Below are 17658 nucleotides of genomic sequence, written 5' to 3' on the forward strand. Positions count from 1 at the left end.
TTTGGGCATATCCTGCACCCAAGGTACACTCAGATTTCCAGACTATCCCATTCATCTGGCACAGAAATTAATGGCAAGATCTGAGCTTTTATTTCCAAGTTTCATTGTTTGTATGATCTACCATAGGCAGGAAGATTAAAGAGTAAAGGAACACCTAAATCTAGAAAGAACAAAGAAGAGATCAATAGATGAACGTGAGTAATTGCATCAGGTGCAAAAACACAATTAGTGACATTATAATTACTGAAATTAAATATCAATTTGTGTGAGTATGCACTACAATACTTTTGACAGACTCAAGCATTTTGTGATAGCAAATAAAAGTGGGATCACAGCTCCCTAATTTGTAAAGAAGTAGAACCATAGAACCATTAAAGCTCACTTAAAGAATTTTATTCCTTAAGATACAAGGACAGGAAAGGTTTCAGTGCAAAGAGGGTAAGTGATAATAAATGCCCAGTAAAACCATGCATGCATCTGCAGTTATTAAGACACACAGCAGCTTTTCTAAAATACAAATGTAGTACATGAAGTAACAAACCCTGCAGCAGCACCATGGAAAACTTTGGTCTGAAGGAGAGGGCGGGAAGATCATTCCCTTTGGGATAGGACACACCTCGTTTTAGATACTGCAGGCGTACAGGTTGCATGCTAATTGTGTCTGTGTCTTCCTCTAGTGCACAGGGAGAAACAGGTGTCACCAGAGACGATCCTTACCATAGAGATATCCATTTAGCATGCCAGGTGGTGAGATGAATCCAGGTCATTTCTCTCCCTTACCAATTTTCATTGAGAGAACTTTCCATCTCCCGGAGAATATTTTCTCCAGCACATCTCTCCAAGGCTGGCCCTTTAAGTGTGTGAGAGCCCTGCAGCCACAAAGCAGTGATTTTTTTTTTTTCCCTTCAAAACAGCTTCACTTTCCTCTCCCACCTCCCCTCTTTCCTCCTGGTGTTTAGGTCCTTTTTGCTAGCAGGATGGTTTTTTTTTCACCCCGTTGCTAGGTTGGTAGCCTAGTTTCCCAAGGAAAGGAAGCTTATGAGATCACACTGTCTGTGCAAGTGCCAGTCGGTCCCTCCTAAATAATTTTTGAGCCTGTGAACTGAGCTTGATCAAACTTGACAGGGGATAGAAGTCTCAAAGATTTGAGCTGCCTACAAGTGCTGTGGAAGTAGGCAGTCAGAGGAGAAAAAAATGCTGGGAGTGCATCCACTGCAGAAATATAACTGTGTTATTAGACACCAGAGAGTCCACATCGAAGACAGTCATTACCACTGAACTCCATGGGAGATACAATTTCACAGTTTCAGCAGCTCACAAGATGACTTGATTAATATGAGCATGAGCAAAATGTTCTTCTCCCCTTCTTCCAGAGCGCGAGGCTTCCAGTTGCAGAGCAGCAGGGGAGAGCTCAGAAATGACAGGCTGGTAGAGTGAATTTAGAGCTAATTGCTGCTCCTTCTCATGCCACTACTCGCGTGGAACTCGACTTCCCTGTGACTCCGGTGCCCCCATTTGCATGATCTGGTTCACACAAAGGATGAAATTGCACGGACTGAAGTGAGCAGAGCAAGTCCTAAATTGCCGTGAGCTGGCGCAGCTCTGCTGAGGAGGGTGAAGCTGCCCTATAATGGGCCAACCTTTCCTAAGGGCAGCTCCATGATGAAGCATCCAGCTCCTCCGGATCTGTCCTCCTGGCGCTGGTCTGCGTTGCAGCTGCTAGCGGTGGTTCATTTACCGTGAGTGTGAGCTGGAACGTCAGCTGAGGACCAGCAAAAGCTGTGCCTGGTGCGTAGGCTGGCTCTCCTTTGTTCCTGCTGTGGCTTTTCCTAGAAGTCAGCCACCCCAGGACTGCCTGACTACTGAGCCTGAACAAAACCCTCGCAGATCCTTGTTAACACTTGCTAGGGAGAAAAACAAGCTGTTTGCACAGGTGGGATTCGAAAAAGAAGTGGAAATCACTCATCTTACAGAAAAAAAAGGAAAAACGATGAACTAACCACAGATGACATTACAATGAAGACTGGGGAGTTGTGCAACTTTCAGTGTTCAGTGAAATATTGATGTTTTCTTCTTCTCCTAAGCCTTCTAAGTATTGATGTGCCAGATATCAGATTTAGGTTGAGAGAGTGCAAATCACCAACACCTAAAGAAAATGGAGGGAAGGTAATTAAATGAACTTTTGATGCACAGCAAAACAGGGGGCTTGTGAGCAGTGAGTGACATGGCTGAAAATGGATTGGGATTTTGCAGGAGGGACAGGTATTGCAGCCTGCCCTCAATATCCCAGCCGAGGGCACGGGCTGAAATTCACGGTCCAAAATGTCTGCAGCGCAGCATCTGCATGAGGCTGGGCTGCTACAGCCTTCTTTAAGATGGGATTTCTTCAGAGAGGGATGTGACCCACAATTCTCCTGCACCCAGGGCTGAATGTTTTCTGTTACATAACAGATCTGTGAGGCAACAGGGGAGCATCCTTTACCTATTATTTGTGGTTGTCATTTCAATCCGGGCATTTTTCTTCTGATGAAAGCTAAAAGATAAAATAAATTTTTTCTAATTAATAAAGCCTATGTAGCATTTTTCACAAGCCTCAAAGATCTTAAAGTGCCACTTCCACTTAATAGGAGCAAGGGTGAAGGAGATCAAGTGTAATGTCTTGGCAACAGAAGAAAAACAAGTCTTGCATCATGGGTCTAGTAAAAGGGACAAGGGCACCTATTAAGCCTCAATAAAAAGCAAAGCTTAGGACAATTTTCTGACATATTGGATCCTTCAATGAGGCGTTGCGAAACTAATGTGACCAATGTTCCATGCTAACAAAATATGTTCTGGATTTTTCATCTGACAACATAATTTAAGGATTTCTTAGAATATGAGAAACAAAATGAGGCAGTGCCTTTACAGGAATCATTCCTTTGCAAAAGGCAGCTTGTGCCAGAGGACTGGAAAATTGAAAGTGTCCCAGGGGAGCACAGGAATGGATAAAACCTCTTACACTACCCAGTCAAAATAAAACGCTTTAAAAGAAGCATAAATACCAAACTGACCATATACTGCAAAACTCCTTGTACTTAAGGTACTTCTCTTGTCAGAAGTACTACTATTAGAAGTCCTGACAAAGAGAGACTATGCTAGACACATGGTTTGACTCTTGAAGAGGTGCATTTGGCAGAATTAGACCATGTACACAGCTGTAGATGAAGGAAACTTACTGAGAGTGTCTGCAGAAAAATAGGTGGTTTAAGGAAGGATAAATCTGATTAAAACAACTCCTATTACTATCAGTGATTGTTTCTTTGTTACGGTTACTAATGGCTTTTTGGTTGGTTACTCGTTTTTTTATTTTGGTTGACTGAGATTTTGAGATTTTCGTTTGCTGCCTTGGGGAGCATCAGTTTGGACATCCAGTAGTTTCCAAAGTGTTAAAGAAATTGGTGGTATTAAAGTGGTATTAAAGGATGCAATGCCCATCCACTCTTGAGGCTGCTTCATGGCAAAAAATAAAGGTGCCCTGCAGCTTTGATCTTGGATGCTTGAGAGATCTAGTAAGTTTTTCACAGTCCTTAATAAACTGATATAGTGGGCAAGAAATCTGGAGGTGAAAAGCACAATGCACACACAAAGCTCTTGTATTTTGGTGGTATGAACCTGGAGTTCATACTGGGATAACATTCCTGTCTGAGGTAAAACTGAGCATTCAAAATCCTTACCTAGGCAGAATGCACACTGACTTCAGGGGAAACTTTTCCCAGAGAATGGCTGTGTAAAGAAGGTCAGGACTAGTTGTTTGTCCCCTGCAGCAATGTTGTTTCTCTGAAGAGACTTCCAGCACCTGTGAGCAGGGATTTATTACTGCTGGTGAATACCAGCACGCAGGTGTTGGTCAGTCTCACCTTGACCTTCAGGAGGCAGTTTCCATCTTTTCTTCATATCAGCTTTGGAGATAAGCAAACAAAGAAACAAAATAAAACAAACAATACAGCCTAAAAAGCTAAGGTACAAGCCACAGGCAGGGTTTCTGACAATTTTATCCATTTAAACCTATTTCTTCAGTACCTCCTGAAAGGCAGAGTCTGTTCCAGCACAGTCTGCCCATTTGTTAGCAAACACATAGTTCAGGAGTATGGGGCTTTGAGCAAAATCTTCAAACACAGACCCACCATGGGGATTTGAGGGGAAAGGAACAGCCAGTAACTCACCAGTAATAATGCTGTTGTGACTCTCCCACATCATCTCCAGTTTCTCTTCTCACTGGTGGAACTGGGCAGCAGAAAGTCCTTAGCCCAAAGCAAATGAAAGCCCCTTCCTGTACTACCATTGCAATGGGCCCTGGGTTGAAATTGTCCCTCAAGAGAGGCACCAGCCAGCTGGAAGCACATTTGCCAACAGTGCAATTGATCTCCAGCTGCCTTTAGCCTAAAGAGACTCTTTCAGACATCTAAAATTGCATCTGATTTCATAACAGACTCCTCTGCAATCCCCACCGCTTTGCCTGCTCTCAACCCTGCCCAAAAAAACCCAAAACCTAAACCAAAAAAAGCCCACCCAAACCCACTCATGATGAAGAATGAAGTGGCTCAGAAGAATAAGCCAATTTGACACCTCCTCCTGCAAGTCCTGCCAGCCAACTCCTGCAACAGTCTTGGTCTGCAGCACCCTGTATGCAGGATCTGCAACTAGGGCAGGGGAGAGGGAAAAGGTGGAGGAGGGAGGGGGGAAGGCACAGAGGCTGCTGACACAGAAAGCCAGGGCTATTCCTGCTGCCCACCCTGGAGGCACCACCTCTGCATCAGGCAGGAGTATCAGAGGGAGAATCCGGCTTTCTGGATTTAACAAGCTCACTTTTCCTTTAATTGGGGCCCTCAGGCACTACTGTAGTCCACCTAATGGCACTAATCATTAATGAATCAGCTTGATGAATAGAAAGGCTGAACTGTTCTCTCTCTCCTTAGGTTGTCAGGCCTTCACAGAACTTACTGGGTTTCACTGGGCAGGACAACAACTGCACAGATTTTAAAAGGATCCTGGAGAGGAAGAAGGCTGGAAGAGCCACTGATCCATTCATGAGATGTACATCAAGAGATGTAGGTATAGCCACCAAAAAGTCCTGTCAGAAATGGATACTGCACCTTACTTTCATACCGTGCCTCCCTAAGCACCGACCAATTTGCTCTCACTACCACTCAGACAGATTTTTCCTCAGTTTTGTGTGTCCTGGCTCAAGCTTTTGCTCCCAGCACAGGCCCACTCCATCTCCCTGTTACAGCCTTTGAACAGATGGCAAAAAGGCCTTTCTTTTTTTTTTTTTCTCCTTAAAGCAAAAATAATCGACCGCCACCAGCTCAGCCCGACCCGGGGCAAGGTGCAGTCCTCCCTGCAGGGCTCAGCCAGGCTGCTAAAAGGGGGAGGGAGGCAGCAGGAGAGCAGCCGCAGGCCAGGCACGGGTGCATCCAGCGCTGCCGGGGAAGAAGGAGCCAGCGCTCTGCAGCCCTCCGGGGACTGCGGGGCTGCGGTTGCTCAGTCGGAGCTGGGGATAGGAATTAGGCCAGGCAGAGCCGCAATGGCTGCAACCCTTCCTGATTATCCAGCCAGCTAGAAATGCACTGGCTTGTCTTTTGTTTCAGCTGCGGGTTTTTCCCCTGTTGATCTGCATATATTTTGTTGTTGTTGTTGTTGTTTTGGGGTTTTTTCTTTTTTTTTTTTCTTATTTTTTTTTTTTCCCTCCTTTATGCGTGCGTGTGTGCGCATTTTCTTTTAAGCAGGGGATAATTTTACTGTGGTCACTGTCAAGGTTTGAATGCTTTTCTGTTGCGTTTTCCCCCTCTGCAGTTCACCAGATCACGTTTGCCCGGGAGTTAAGAAGGGATGTTAGAGGCTTGAGCCTCTTCCAGCTCTTTCTGCAGCAGCCGCTGCCTGGGGCAGTGGGACCAGCCTGGCAAGAGACAGCCCAGCCTTTCCCGCAGCCTCTACAAACCCCACAGGTGCAAGGCGGCAGGAGGCAAGCCCAGTACACTCAGTCCCTTTCTGGGACTTGGCGGAGGGCTCGTGTTTCCTTGGCCACACAACATGGCAAGGCAGAGCAAGCATCCATCCCTGTGGTCCAGAAAATTAAATACATAAAATCGACCATTGCACTCAGGCTCCAGAAACGGCCCCCGAAAAGAGCAGAAAAGAGAACAACCAATACCCTGAGCATTGAGGGGCTCTTAAGAAATGAACGGGGGGAAAGGAAGGGGGAGTTTTTTGGTTGTTCGTGCCCCCCGAAAAAAGCACGGAGCTGCCGGCGGAAAGAGCCTCTCTCGCCAGTTTGTCCGGGGGGAGCTGAGCCGGCGGGAGCGGGGTTTGCTGCCGTCCCTGCGGGAAATCCCGGGCTGCAATGCAGGTTTAGTGCATCCCGGCCAGCTCGGCAGGCCCGGCCTGTGCCCCGGGGGTGAGCGCCCGACAATTATTAGTCCCAAACAGGAGATGCAGGACGAGACAGTGGGGAGGAAAGGGGCCCGGGAACGACCACCGGGCACCCTCCCCACCCGCTCGGCTGTTTTTCACTGGTTTGCCACCGTTTATTATCCTCCTCAACGGAGGGTTAATTGGGGGATGTGCTAATTACGGAGAGATTATTCATTAGTAATTGAACTTCACACGAAGATAACTCGAGTCCGCTAATGAGCTGGAAACCACCCCCTTATTAGGGCGTTTTATCTTTCTTCTGTGGGGTGAGGGGAAGCTGGTAGGCCCCCTTCCATCGTCCTCCCACGGACGGACGGGCACCGTCCAGCCGCCGGGAAGGCGGGGGCGGGAGCACGCCCGGCACCGAGCCGGGGGATGCCGGCAGCGGGCGGCACCGGCGCCCGGATACCCCGGGGCGGAGCGGGGCGCCTTGCCGGCCTCCGGCGGGGGCTCCCCGGGGCCCAGCCGGCTCAGACAGCAGGCTGCGGAGCCCCTCGCACCCCAGCAAAGGCTCCCTCTCCCCTCTCTCCTCGGCATCTGGCATTTCGCGCTACGGGAAACCATAACAGCAGCGCCTGACCTCATGAATACAGAGATGTGCACGCAAAAATCAATTTAGGTCTAAATCCTCTGTGGGGAGGGAAAATAACCCAAATAATTTAAACAAAGCTCTGCTCTCCAGGGTTTTCCTTTTTCTTTGGTGATGGTGGGGATTGAGTCTAGAGGGAGGCCAAAGTAAAACGAAATTCAAGCAGACCTGTGTCTGCCGAAGCGAGGCTGAGCTCTCTCTGCAAAGCTCCCCCCAACACACGCATAATGTATTTTATCATTAAAAAATCAACATTGCTTCCAGTGGTAAAGGCGCCTGGCTCCAGTTCCTGAGCACATTCGTTGCTGGGATTCAATCCGTTTGGGAAATGCAGATTGGCTTGCGACCCACTGTTTGATTTATGAACTGTTACATTTGCTATTGCTTACACATTACATTGCGGACCTTGGGAAAGGAGGGAGCAAGGAGAGGGGGCGAAGGAGAGACTCTGCCACCCTACACATTGGCAAAGGAGAGCTATCTCACAGGCAGCGGCTCCCCAGCGGAATAAATCACCTCGCACCAATTCGTGGTCCTTACCTCCCCATCACCCACTCACCCACCCACCCACCCCCGACCGCCAGCTGGGCTCTCCTCTTATAAGTAAAAAGGACGTCTTTACTCTTTGATGTGTATTTCTTTATAAAGGCATCGGGCGTCTATAAATAGCCGAGGTTAGAGCAGCTTCTGCTGCGAAATCAATACCCCGTCCCCCCTTCCCCTTGCTCCTTCGGCTGAGCTGCCTTATTAATTATGAAAGGGCTCCTGTGCGCCCCGGCTCCGGCTCCGCAGCCTCCTCCTTAATGGTGGTTGCTGCCTTCCCTCGGCCGGGGCTGGGCCCCGCTCCGCGCCCGCGGGAGCAGCGCGCCGCCCGCCCCCGCCGCTCTCCCCGGGAACCGGGGTGCTGCGCTCCGCGGCTTCGGGGGAGGAGGAGGAGGAGGAGGGGGAGGAGGAGGTGGGAGGATTTACAGCATATCTTTAAGGAGAAAAAAAAAAAACCAAAACAAAAATTTAAAAAAAAAAAAAAAAAGAGAGAGAGAGAAAGGCTTCGACTAAGCCATTCAAGGCCCTGTCCTTGTTTGAACTGAAATTGCCGTGTTCGTCAAGGGATGGGTTCAAGATTTAGACTTCCTTGCCTTAAAAGCCCTGTCCTTTCCAAGATACTTTAGGCATATTTTATAAAAAGGACGACACCTTCATTTCAAACAATAATTTTTTTATTTTATACTTCTGTCTATACTTTGTAGCAAATCTTTTTTTGTTATTTTTTGCTGAATTGACTTTATAATAAACTTTTGTTTAAATTACATTTTTTTCTCTTTTAAAATCAAGGCTCTTTTTTTTTTTTTTCAAAATCATATTTCTGTTGTTATTTTTTTTTTTTTCCTTTAGGTTTACATTTAAGCCCCCTTTTTGTGATCTCTACGGTTGGATATTCAGGTATTTTACTGTTATGTGTAACATCTAAAACAAAGAGGAGGAAAAAATTAAAGGCAGTGAATTCGGAAAGATGCCTTCGAACAGCAAGTAAAGGTAAACTCTCAGAGATGTTAGCAGCATTCCTTCATTCCTCCAGGCATTTAGATACGTCTTTCTCTCTCTTGCTCCTTCCTTCCTTAGCTGTTCGTTTCCCTCTCTTTCTCTCCCTCTCTCGCTCTCTTTTCCCCTTGAGGAAAAAAATGTTCTTTTTTATTTATTTTTTTTTTTTTTTCCCAGTGGAATGACCAAAATAAAAAAAACCCAAGCGACTGTGGAGGAAAGATGAGAGATTGTGAATTATTCACCATATGCTTCACACGTGGACATCTACCTTGGATTTCTCGCCAGTGCCTTTTCCTGTCTGCGGTTTTTGTTCTCGCCTCGCACACTGCCACATTTTTAGCGGAGCCCGTGGCTCACCGGGAAGTACCCGGCCGGTTACAGCCTTAGCAGTAGGTGGCCCAGAGCCGTTCCTGAGATTGCGTTTGCACAACGAGGGCTCGAGTTTTTTTCCTTTATATTTTTTTTTTTTTTTTTTCTATTTTTGATTCGAAGCGATAGTAAAGCTGAGGTCCGATTTGGGCTGCGCGCCGCTGCCTGTTTGGTAAGATTTGGCAAATAAAACACAAAAAAAAAAAAAAAAAAGAGAAAAAAAAAAAAAAAGGAAAAAAAAAAAGGGAGAACGCTTCCACAGTCCTACATGGGTGTTTCACCATCATCAGCCACCACCACCACCATCATCATCATCATCATCAACCACAGAAAAGCACAACGTCCCCAAAGCAACGGATGGACACTTCCTCTATAGATCCAGCACATGGAGAGGGTGTGGGTGTGAGTGTGCTCGCCCCCCTAGAAAGGCAGCCAGGTCACTAGGGCGGCCCACAGAGCCGCCAGGAGCAGGGGCAAGGCCGGCGGGAGGAGGGACGGTGCCGCGCCGCTGCCGCCTCCGCACAGTTCAAATAAGCTGCCTTGGAAATCGAGGTTTTTGGATTCCCGTCTCAATTTCTCCCAGAGGTCTGTCGCTCCTTCCTGGCAATCGGTGAGCGCTGTGAGGGTGCAGGCGTGGAAATCATCCCAGTACCTGCAGGAGGGGAGAGCAGCCGGCGTCAGAACAGGCAGGCACCCACCTTGCCGGGGAGGGAGCCCGCCCCTCGGGCCCGCCGCCCCCTCCTCCCGCCGAGCCCAGCCGGCCATGCCTGAAAGGGAGGCTGGGCTGGCGGGGAGGAGCCGCTGGATGAGGTTTCGGGGGTCCCCCCCATCCCCACGCCCGCCTTCGGCACCAGCCCGGTCAGGGCGCTGTAAAAATGGCTCTGCTGGGTCTGTGGCGGGGGGGAGCTGGCCTGAGCGGAGGAGGGGACCTGCCCCCCTCGGCTCTCAGAAGCCAGCCCGGGAGCCCGCGGGCTCGAACCGAGGGTTCCTCGTCACCCGTGGGAGCGGGCAGGCGGGGGTGGGAAAGGCACCCTTTCGGGTGTATAGAAACCCTCGGGGGGGATTCCCCGGGGCGAAAAAAGGCCCTTACTACAGGATAAGGGCAAGGAGGAAGAGTAGGAGAAGAAGGAAGGGTAGAAGGAAGAAGGAAGATCTTCCGCTTCTGGGTGTCTCGCACCCACCCGCAGCAGGGCAGCTGGAGGGACCCCTGATCCTGATTCGCTTTCCTAGGATAATTTCCAGCTATTCGCACAAGTTGCCCCGTGGTTTGTTTGGGTTTTTTTCAATTCCTTTCTCCACGGGGACCGGCGTTTATCGCCGGGGGCAGGCGCCCGTCGTCGCATGGATCGCATAGGGACGGTACTGAGAGGACCTTGCCTCTCCATGTCCGACTTATCGAAAATGAATCTGCCCCCTGCCTTCTATTTCCCCCACGGCTCAAGGCAGACCTGTGCGAAGCTGGGTCTTGATTTTCTGTATTTTCTTTTCTTTTCCTTTTTTCTTTTTTTTCTTTTTTTTTCCCGAAGTAGTCCTACTGCCTCTAATTTATGAGCACTCTAAGCTGGTTGTAGACTCCCAATGTTTGCTACATTTGTAATAAATAATGAGATACTGAGAAGCCAGAGTCTGAGAGTGTGCCTCTCCTGCAGTATTTCTGCTGTAATTGCATCTCCCAAAGGAAAATTAAATCTTTCACCATCTTCTTTCAATACACATCCCGGCACAGGGTGAAGGCAATCGGGTGGTGAGAGGTGGTCGGGAAAAGGACTACTTTTTACGGATCAGGATCACAGCTGGTCTGGCACTCGAGGGCAAAAGATATTATATCAGGATATTATATCAGGTGCCCCTGGGTATTTATTTCTGTTGCAGGACACAAAGTACACAGCAGCCCAGCATTTAGAGCGATGTGCCAGCCTTTTTGGGTGTTTGACTCCTACTCTAGGTAGGAAGAGAGGATTGTTGGAGTCTCTCCACACTTCTTTCTTTCTTTTCCTTCTCCCTTTCTTTTCCTTCTCCCTTTCTTTTCCTTCTCCATTTCTCCTTTCCTTTCCTTTCCTTTCCTTTCCTTTCCTTTCCTTTCCTTTCCTTTCCTTTCCTTTCCTTTCCTTTCCTTTCCTTTCCTTTCCTTTCCTTTCCTTTCCTTTCCTTTCCTTTCCTTTCCTTTCCTTTCCTTTCCTTTCCTTTCCTTTCCTTTCCTTTCCTTTCCTTTCCTTTCCTTTCCTTTCCTTTCCTTTCCTTTCCTTTCCTTTCCTTTCCTTTCCTTTCCTTTCCTTTCCTTTCCTTTCCTTTCCTTTCCTTTCCTTTCCTTTCCTTTCCTTTCCTTTCCTTTCCTTTCCTTTTCCTTCTTTTTCGTCTCAACTTTCCATTTCATGTATTTTGTTTCCTGATTTTTGTGGAGCAAAATAAAAAACCCAAAACTATCCCAAACTTATTTATGTCTAAAGATATTATCTCGTTTCTAAACATGATTATTTTTTGGGGGGAGGGGTTTAAACGGGTGGGTTTTGCACCAGAAACAGGGAAAACTCCCTATGCTGCAACCGCTCTTTTGGTTTTGTTTTCATTTTGTTTTTTTGTTTTGTTTTGTTTTGTTTTGTTTGGGTTTTTGTTGTGTGTGTGTGCATGTATGTGGCTCGATTTTGGGCTTCTGTTGTTCTGTGGCGTTTTGTTGTTTTTTATTTTTATCCTCTCAGACATATCGAAAATGCTCGTCTCTTTCTCCCTGTGCGGGACACAGTTTTGCAAGGCTAGCGCTTTTTCTCCGTTTAATATTTATTTTGCCGTTGTTATTATTATTATTATTATTATTATTATTATTATTATTATTATTATTATTATTATTATTATTGTTACTATTATTATTATTGTTACTATTGTTACTATTATTACTATTATTATTACTGTTATTATTCGCCTTTATCGTTGCCCTTTCCTTCTTGTCCCCTCTGTGCCAGGAGCGGGGCGAAACTGGGGGCGAATGGGCTTTCCCGGAGCCATGGAGGTGGCAGAAGAGAGCTGGCGCTGGGACGGCCGCCTCTCTGTCGCTGAGCGATTCATATCACGACTGGGCTCTTTCCTTTTTAATTACGTTTTGTTTTCCGAGGAGGCGCCGCCCCAGCTCCGGCTGTGCCCGGCCCGGGTGGGCAGGCTCCCCCCGGCCTCTGCCTGCGGAGCTCGGGGGGAGCCCGGAGCCTGAGTCTGTCCCACAGGCAGCAATAGGGAAAGGGATGGCCGTCCCCGTGTGCAGCTAATGTCAGCACCCCAGTGCAGACCGGGGCAAGGGAAAGAATGCGCAAGAGGAGCTAAGTAGGGAAGGGAAAGAAAAAAACCCACCAAAAAAAAAAAAAAAAACAACCCAAAAAAACCCAAATTAAACGAACAAGAAAAAAAACCAAAAAACTAAAAAACCCAAAAGCAAAAACCAAAACCACGCCAGATTCACGGAGGCAAAAGAAAAATTAAACAAAAAGACGTTGTAAAAATTCCCTCCAGACTTCGCTGCTCCCCAAGCCCGGCCTGTCCCCGTGGCAATAAGCTTGGAGGGACCCTGGAGCGGAGAATCCGACCCCCAAAGAGTAACCCCCGCTTTTCTCGTGTTCCTTCCCTCCTTCCCGCCACCATCCAGCCTCGCCCCCCTCGCCCAGCCCCGGGTGACCCCCATTCTCCCCCCCGCGACCCCGAAGGAGAGAGGAAAGACCTACGCGCAGATCGTTTGGAGATTTCTCTTGTCGTCCAGGTCCTGCGGGTAGTTGGCCATGTTATCGCCCAGCCGCAGCAAACAATCCGAGAAGCCCCTAAAGACCGCATCGCACCGCCCCGCCGCTCTCACCGCCTGCACCAGGTACGCTGCGGGGGCAGGGGCACAGGTCAGCACCGCCGGCCCCCGCCCCCGGGCCCGGCTCGCCTCTTCCCTTCTCCTCCCCACGCCCGCCCCCAGCCCTTGCTAAAGGCGCGACCTGGGGCAGGAGAGGGGCGGTGGGACCGCGCCAGGCTCGCCATCGGCCACTCGAGGAGGTGAGCCAGGGGCTTTTCGCCCTTTTCTCTTTCAGTACCGGAGGGTTCTGTGTCTGTGGATTACCGGCATTAATTTCATTAAATATTTTTCTCTTTTCCCCCCCCCTTTTTTTTTTTTTTTCTTTGACGATAGAGGAGGAGGGGAGGTGAAGATGCGCTGCCTGCTTCTCCCTGGACTTGATCCTTTGTTAGAAAATTCCGCCTGGAAGCAGCCAGGAGCGTTTTTCCGTACGAACGCAGGCGCACGCACACGCACACACTCCCCATTGCCCAGGTCGCTGGGCAAACGCTGTGCAAGGCGCAGCGCGAAAAAAGAATTAAATTTAAAAAAAAAAAAAAAAATGACTAGAAAGAGCTGCGATTGAGACATGCAAAGAAGGGACCGGGGACGCCTGCCATGCCGTGCCTGTGCTCCGGGCGGCGGGGCAGGATAGGGCCGGGGTGAGCCCCGCTCCCCCAGACCCGCTGCCCAGGCATCCTTCGGGATGGCCCGAGTCAAGGGCATTCGGTTCAGTACTACGGGAACCAGCACAAGAGCAACCACCTGCAAACGGGGGAAGAAAATGAGTTACGGGCTCCTCCCGAGAGGGCACGGCACGGCACGGCACGGCACGGCACGGCACGGCACGGCACGGCACGGCACGGCACGGCACGGCACGGGACGGGACGGGATGGGACGGGACGGGACGGGACGGGACGGGACGGGACGGGACCCGCGGCAGGGGCTGTGCCGCCGCACGACATCCCGCACATGGCCGCAGCCGCCCGGCGGGCGGGGGTACCCGGGCACGGCCAGGGGCTGCCTCCCAGCCGCTCCCCTGCCCGTGACGAGAGTTGGGGACGCCGCGGTGTCCCTAGGCCTGGGGGATGTCGCTGCGGCCAGCGGGGGCGGGAAGGGGCTTCCCCCCTCCCTTGAGGAGGAGCCCCCTGCCGCCCACACCGGGGTCCCCTCCCGCACCGTGTCCCCGGGGAATGGCTGTGACGGGGGGTGTGTGTGTGTGTCTGTTTGCCAGGTACAGGTTACAAGCTAAATGACTGACTCCAAAAGAGACTGTTTCAACCCAAATCCTCCTCTCGCCGTTTGATTCATCGCTAACATGACTTCGTGGCCACTCCCCTCTACACACACGCACACACACACACACACACACACACACACACACACACACACACACACCCCAGCACCAGCCGTCACATCAAACCCTCAGCAGTCTCCAGACATTGGCTACGATAGGAAAAATAAAGCCAGGCAAACACAAATAGAGAAGAACCGAAGACCATCCCGAGGGTAAAAACGCGTCCTATAAAACCCGCTCCATCCCTCTCCAGCAGCTACAGCGGAGGGGGAGTTGCCACGAATTTCTGCAAAAAAAGTGTCGGGCTGTGCTGAAATTCCGGGGTTCCAAGAGGAGCTCTACCCCAGGCTGGGGCCGGGGTGTGTGTGTGTGGCCGGGAGGGCCGGGCACATTTGGGACCAGTGGTGAACCGAGCATCCCTCGCCCCCGAGGGGCAGCCTGGCCCTGTCCGCCCGCGCCGCTGCCTCCGCACAGGGTATCCCCGCTCCAAAACTGCCCCAAACCCCGCCAATAAATTAAAAACCAATTTTTTAAAAAAAGGAAGGATAAAAATAAATAAATAAAAATAGAAGCGGATAGACACGGTTCTTGTCTGGTTCAAAGACAACGGGATTTCTCATGAACTAGGTCGCTTGTGCCTTGCCGTTGCCACGACCTTCCACACCCCCCATTCCAAGATAACAGTGAGCAGCAATGTGCAATGCAGCAGGACCGCAGGAGCCCTCTGTGAGCGACCGGCTCCCCTCCCGAAACCCATTCCTCTTTCTCCCAGTCCTGAGACTGGTCCATCCCTCCTGTCCCTTCAGCGGAGACGTAGCCCACCCCACCCCCCACCTCGGTCACCTCCCAAAATGTCAGGGATTTCGGACAGCTCCAATCTCCTATGCCTAAATAAATAAATAAATCCCCCCGCCCTTTTTTTTTTTTTTTTTTTTTTTTTTTTTTTTAAGTCCCGGTGCATGGACATTTTGGGAAGGAGCCGAGCATCCATTTCACACGAGCCTTTACCGGGGACGGGGCAAAGCCAGGGGCCTTTGCAAACCCCACACCGACGACCAGAAGCTGATTCCGGGGGTGGGGAGGTGCGGAGGAGGTGGGGGGAAGGTTACCCGAAATACCGAAGGAGGAGCAGAGAGGAGAAAAACCTCCGCGAGCTTCAAAGCCGTCCCCTTCCAGGGCACCGCAAAGCCACCGCACCGCCACCATCCCCGCGGTGTGCAGCAGAATTTGGGGGGAACTTTCCAAATGACTGCTCATGCTCACGCCAGCCCGGGAACGGCATTTCCCAGAGACTCTAGCTGCCTTTTGAAATTTCAATAAAATCCGTCCTCGGCTGAACCAAATAAACACAAAAGAAAGAAAATCTTCCTCCTCCTCCTCCAAACGAATGAACGAACGTACAAACAAAAATTACAAGGATTGAAATTAAGGATAAGATCCAAATAAAGGCTTCCCCCTTCTTTCTCTGACAGTACAAAATCTGGCCTTCTGAAGAGTTCAACCTTATTTAAAATGGAATTGTAATACAGATATAGGGGTGTGCATCATTTAACCACATTTCCCAGAGGTCAACATTTCGTTGCACTATTTCTTTCCTTTCCCCCCGCCCCGCTCCACCTTTATTTTTTTTAGATGAGGAAATGTCCAAGGCATTTTCCCTCCCTTTCTAATTCTCCCCTCATTTTTAATTTTTTTTTTTTTTTTTTTCCCCTCTTCTTTCTTTGGTACCCATAAAATGCTGCAGAGGTTTTCTGGAGAGGAGTGTGACCGAGCAAAAGGATCTCTAAATAGCAATGTCGAGCTTTTTTTTTTTTTTTTTTTTTTTTTAATTGTATCAGAATTCCTTTGCAGGAAAATATTTTCAAAGGTCTCTTACACCTGACAGTAGAGATAATAAAATATGTACTTTAATCCCCTTTTCCTTAAAACCCAGTTTTGGATCATGCTCGGGAATCTACATATCCAGTAGATAATCTTTAAAATTTGCCTATATAGGACCAAACTGGTCAATAACTTGGAGATTGTTTTAATGTCCGTAACTAAATAAAAAATCAGGAAAGAATACCACCGAAAACCCCAAGATATTGAACAAAATCAGCAATAAGCACACAAAATACACACCGGCATGGAAAGAAACCTGTTCTATTTTAAGCAACTGCATATAGAGAATTTTTTGGACCTGCTCGGTTTTTGACAGGTCTCTTCTCCAGGCACAAAATTAACGATTGGGCGGTGGGACTCCGCGATTTTTTAAAGTAATTTTTATTTATTTAATCGTCGCATTCGAGTTTGTTTGTTTCTTTTAATTTAGTGATGGGTTTTCTTTGGTTTTAGGCTGCCCTGCAAATAGGAAAACGTTCTGGTTCCCAGAGGGAGACCTTCTCTCGTCCCTCTGATTTTCTGCAAAAAAACTTTCCGGCTAGATCTCTCGCAAGACATTTTGTGCCTGTTCTTATTTCTCTGTCCCTCGGGGAGAGGAGGAGAATTTCTTAGCACTGGAGCCACGAAATTGTAAATGGAAATGACTGAAGGGGATATCCGAAAACCAGATACAAACGCAACCTTTCGTGGGGACTGAGAGAAAAGGAGGGAAAAGAAGGAAGAAGAGGCGGAGGGGGAAATAAAAAGCCAAGTACGAGCGAGCATGCAACCGCTTTTTGGAAAACGAAAACCAAAAGTGGTTTAGGAGAAATCAGAAAGCGGCTCCCTTGCCTTGACAGCGTGCCGAAACGCGAAGCAGCGGCCGCCAAGGGAAGGCGGGGAGCGGGGTCCCGGCGCCGCCGCCCCGCACCGCGGCTCCCCGAGCGGGTTATCCCGGCCTGCCGCTCCCGCATGCATCAGCCGGGATGGGGTGCGCACAACTTGACACGGAATTTGGCAGTCCACTTACCTATCTGTACAGCAAGGATCAGAGAAATATAACTGCCGTTCAACTTAAGTCCCATCCTACATTTAGTAAAACCATTTGCGGCTGCAGATCTTTAAATAGTTACTTTGGAGAACGTGGGGGAAAGCTGAAAAATAGACATTGCCAACAAGTTCCGAGCAGCGGAGGACTTTGCAGACAAGGGGGGGAGACAAGAGGAGAAGGAGAGGAAGAGGGAGGCAGCGGGGAGAGGGCGAGGAAGGCTGGCTGGGAATGGTTCGCTCCATTAGGAGGGGGCGGAGGAAGTACAGCCTCACGCCCACCACCGGCCCTGACGTGGGGGGATGACACCGACCGGGTTTTTTCCCCCCCCCTTCTTATTTTTTTTTTATTTTTTTTTTTAATTTTTTTTATAAATGTGCACCTTGGAAGAGGAGCGCCATTTATAGGCATCACAGGCTGGATTTACCCGCTCTCCCCGTGTCCCCCCGCCCCATAAATCGCCCAGAAACTCCCCCCCCCTCCCGCTCCCCCCGTTCCCCGTGCGGTGGCGATGGGGGCGGCAGCCGGGACCGTCCCCCCGGGGCGGGAGCGCTGCGGGGGCGGGAGGGGACACACAGACACAGACACACAGACACACACACGCACACACACACACACACAGACACGCACACGGAGGAGCCGCCCCCCGGGGGTGGGGATAGCACGGCAGAACCCCCCCCGCCCCCGGGGCCGCCCCGTCGGGGCTG

General features: G+C 49.6%; 1 protein-coding gene across 3 annotated transcripts; it reads right to left on the reverse strand.

Annotated features, from left to right (window-relative positions):
- Nucleotides 1-371: 371 nt before the first annotated feature.
- NRN1 (neuritin 1) lies at nt 372-17212 on the reverse strand. 3 transcript variants are annotated; one of them, XR_015290194.1, is made up of 6 exons: nt 16934-17212; nt 12655-12799; nt 8850-9602; nt 3714-3835; nt 2483-2533; nt 372-2146 (listed from the first exon to the last, which is right to left on the reverse strand). XR_015290194.1 is itself a non-coding variant. In XM_086900995.1 (3 exons), exons 1-3 carry the CDS (start codon nt 16986-16988, stop codon nt 9371-9373), a joined length of 432 nt encoding a protein of 143 aa, XP_086757121.1. In that variant the 5' UTR covers nt 16989-17212; the 3' UTR covers nt 8239-9370. The 3 variants fall into 3 exon arrangements, 1 of the variants encoding a protein (XP_086757121.1); XR_015290195.1 differs by lacking the exons at nt 372-2146; nt 2483-2533; nt 3714-3835 and adding an exon at nt 3842-3938; XM_086900995.1 differs by lacking the exons at nt 372-2146; nt 2483-2533; nt 3714-3835 and having other exon boundaries at nt 8239-9602.
- Nucleotides 17213-17658: the final 446 nt, after the last annotated feature.

This window comes from Cyanistes caeruleus, chromosome 1 (assembly GCF_971803275.1).
Source record: "Cyanistes caeruleus chromosome 1, bCyaCae1.hap1.1, whole genome shotgun sequence".
Lineage (NCBI taxonomy): Eukaryota > Metazoa > Chordata > Aves > Passeriformes > Paridae > Cyanistes > Cyanistes caeruleus.

What these genes read in the sequence shown, in the direction of transcription:
- NRN1 (XM_086900995.1), bottom strand. Translation starts at nt 16,988, where the DNA reads ATGGGACTTAAGTTGAACGGCAGTTATATTTCTCTGATCCTTGCTGTA. An exon ending in GATCCTTGCTGTACAGATAG is followed by an intron (nt 12,800 to 16,933) that starts GTAAGTGGACTG and finishes CTGCCCCCGCAG; the next exon opens with CGTACCTGGTGCAGGCGGTG. An exon ending in AATCTCCAAACGATCTGCGC is followed by an intron (nt 9,603 to 12,654) that starts GTAGGTCTTTCC and finishes CCCCTCCTGCAG; the next exon opens with GTACTGGGATGATTTCCACG.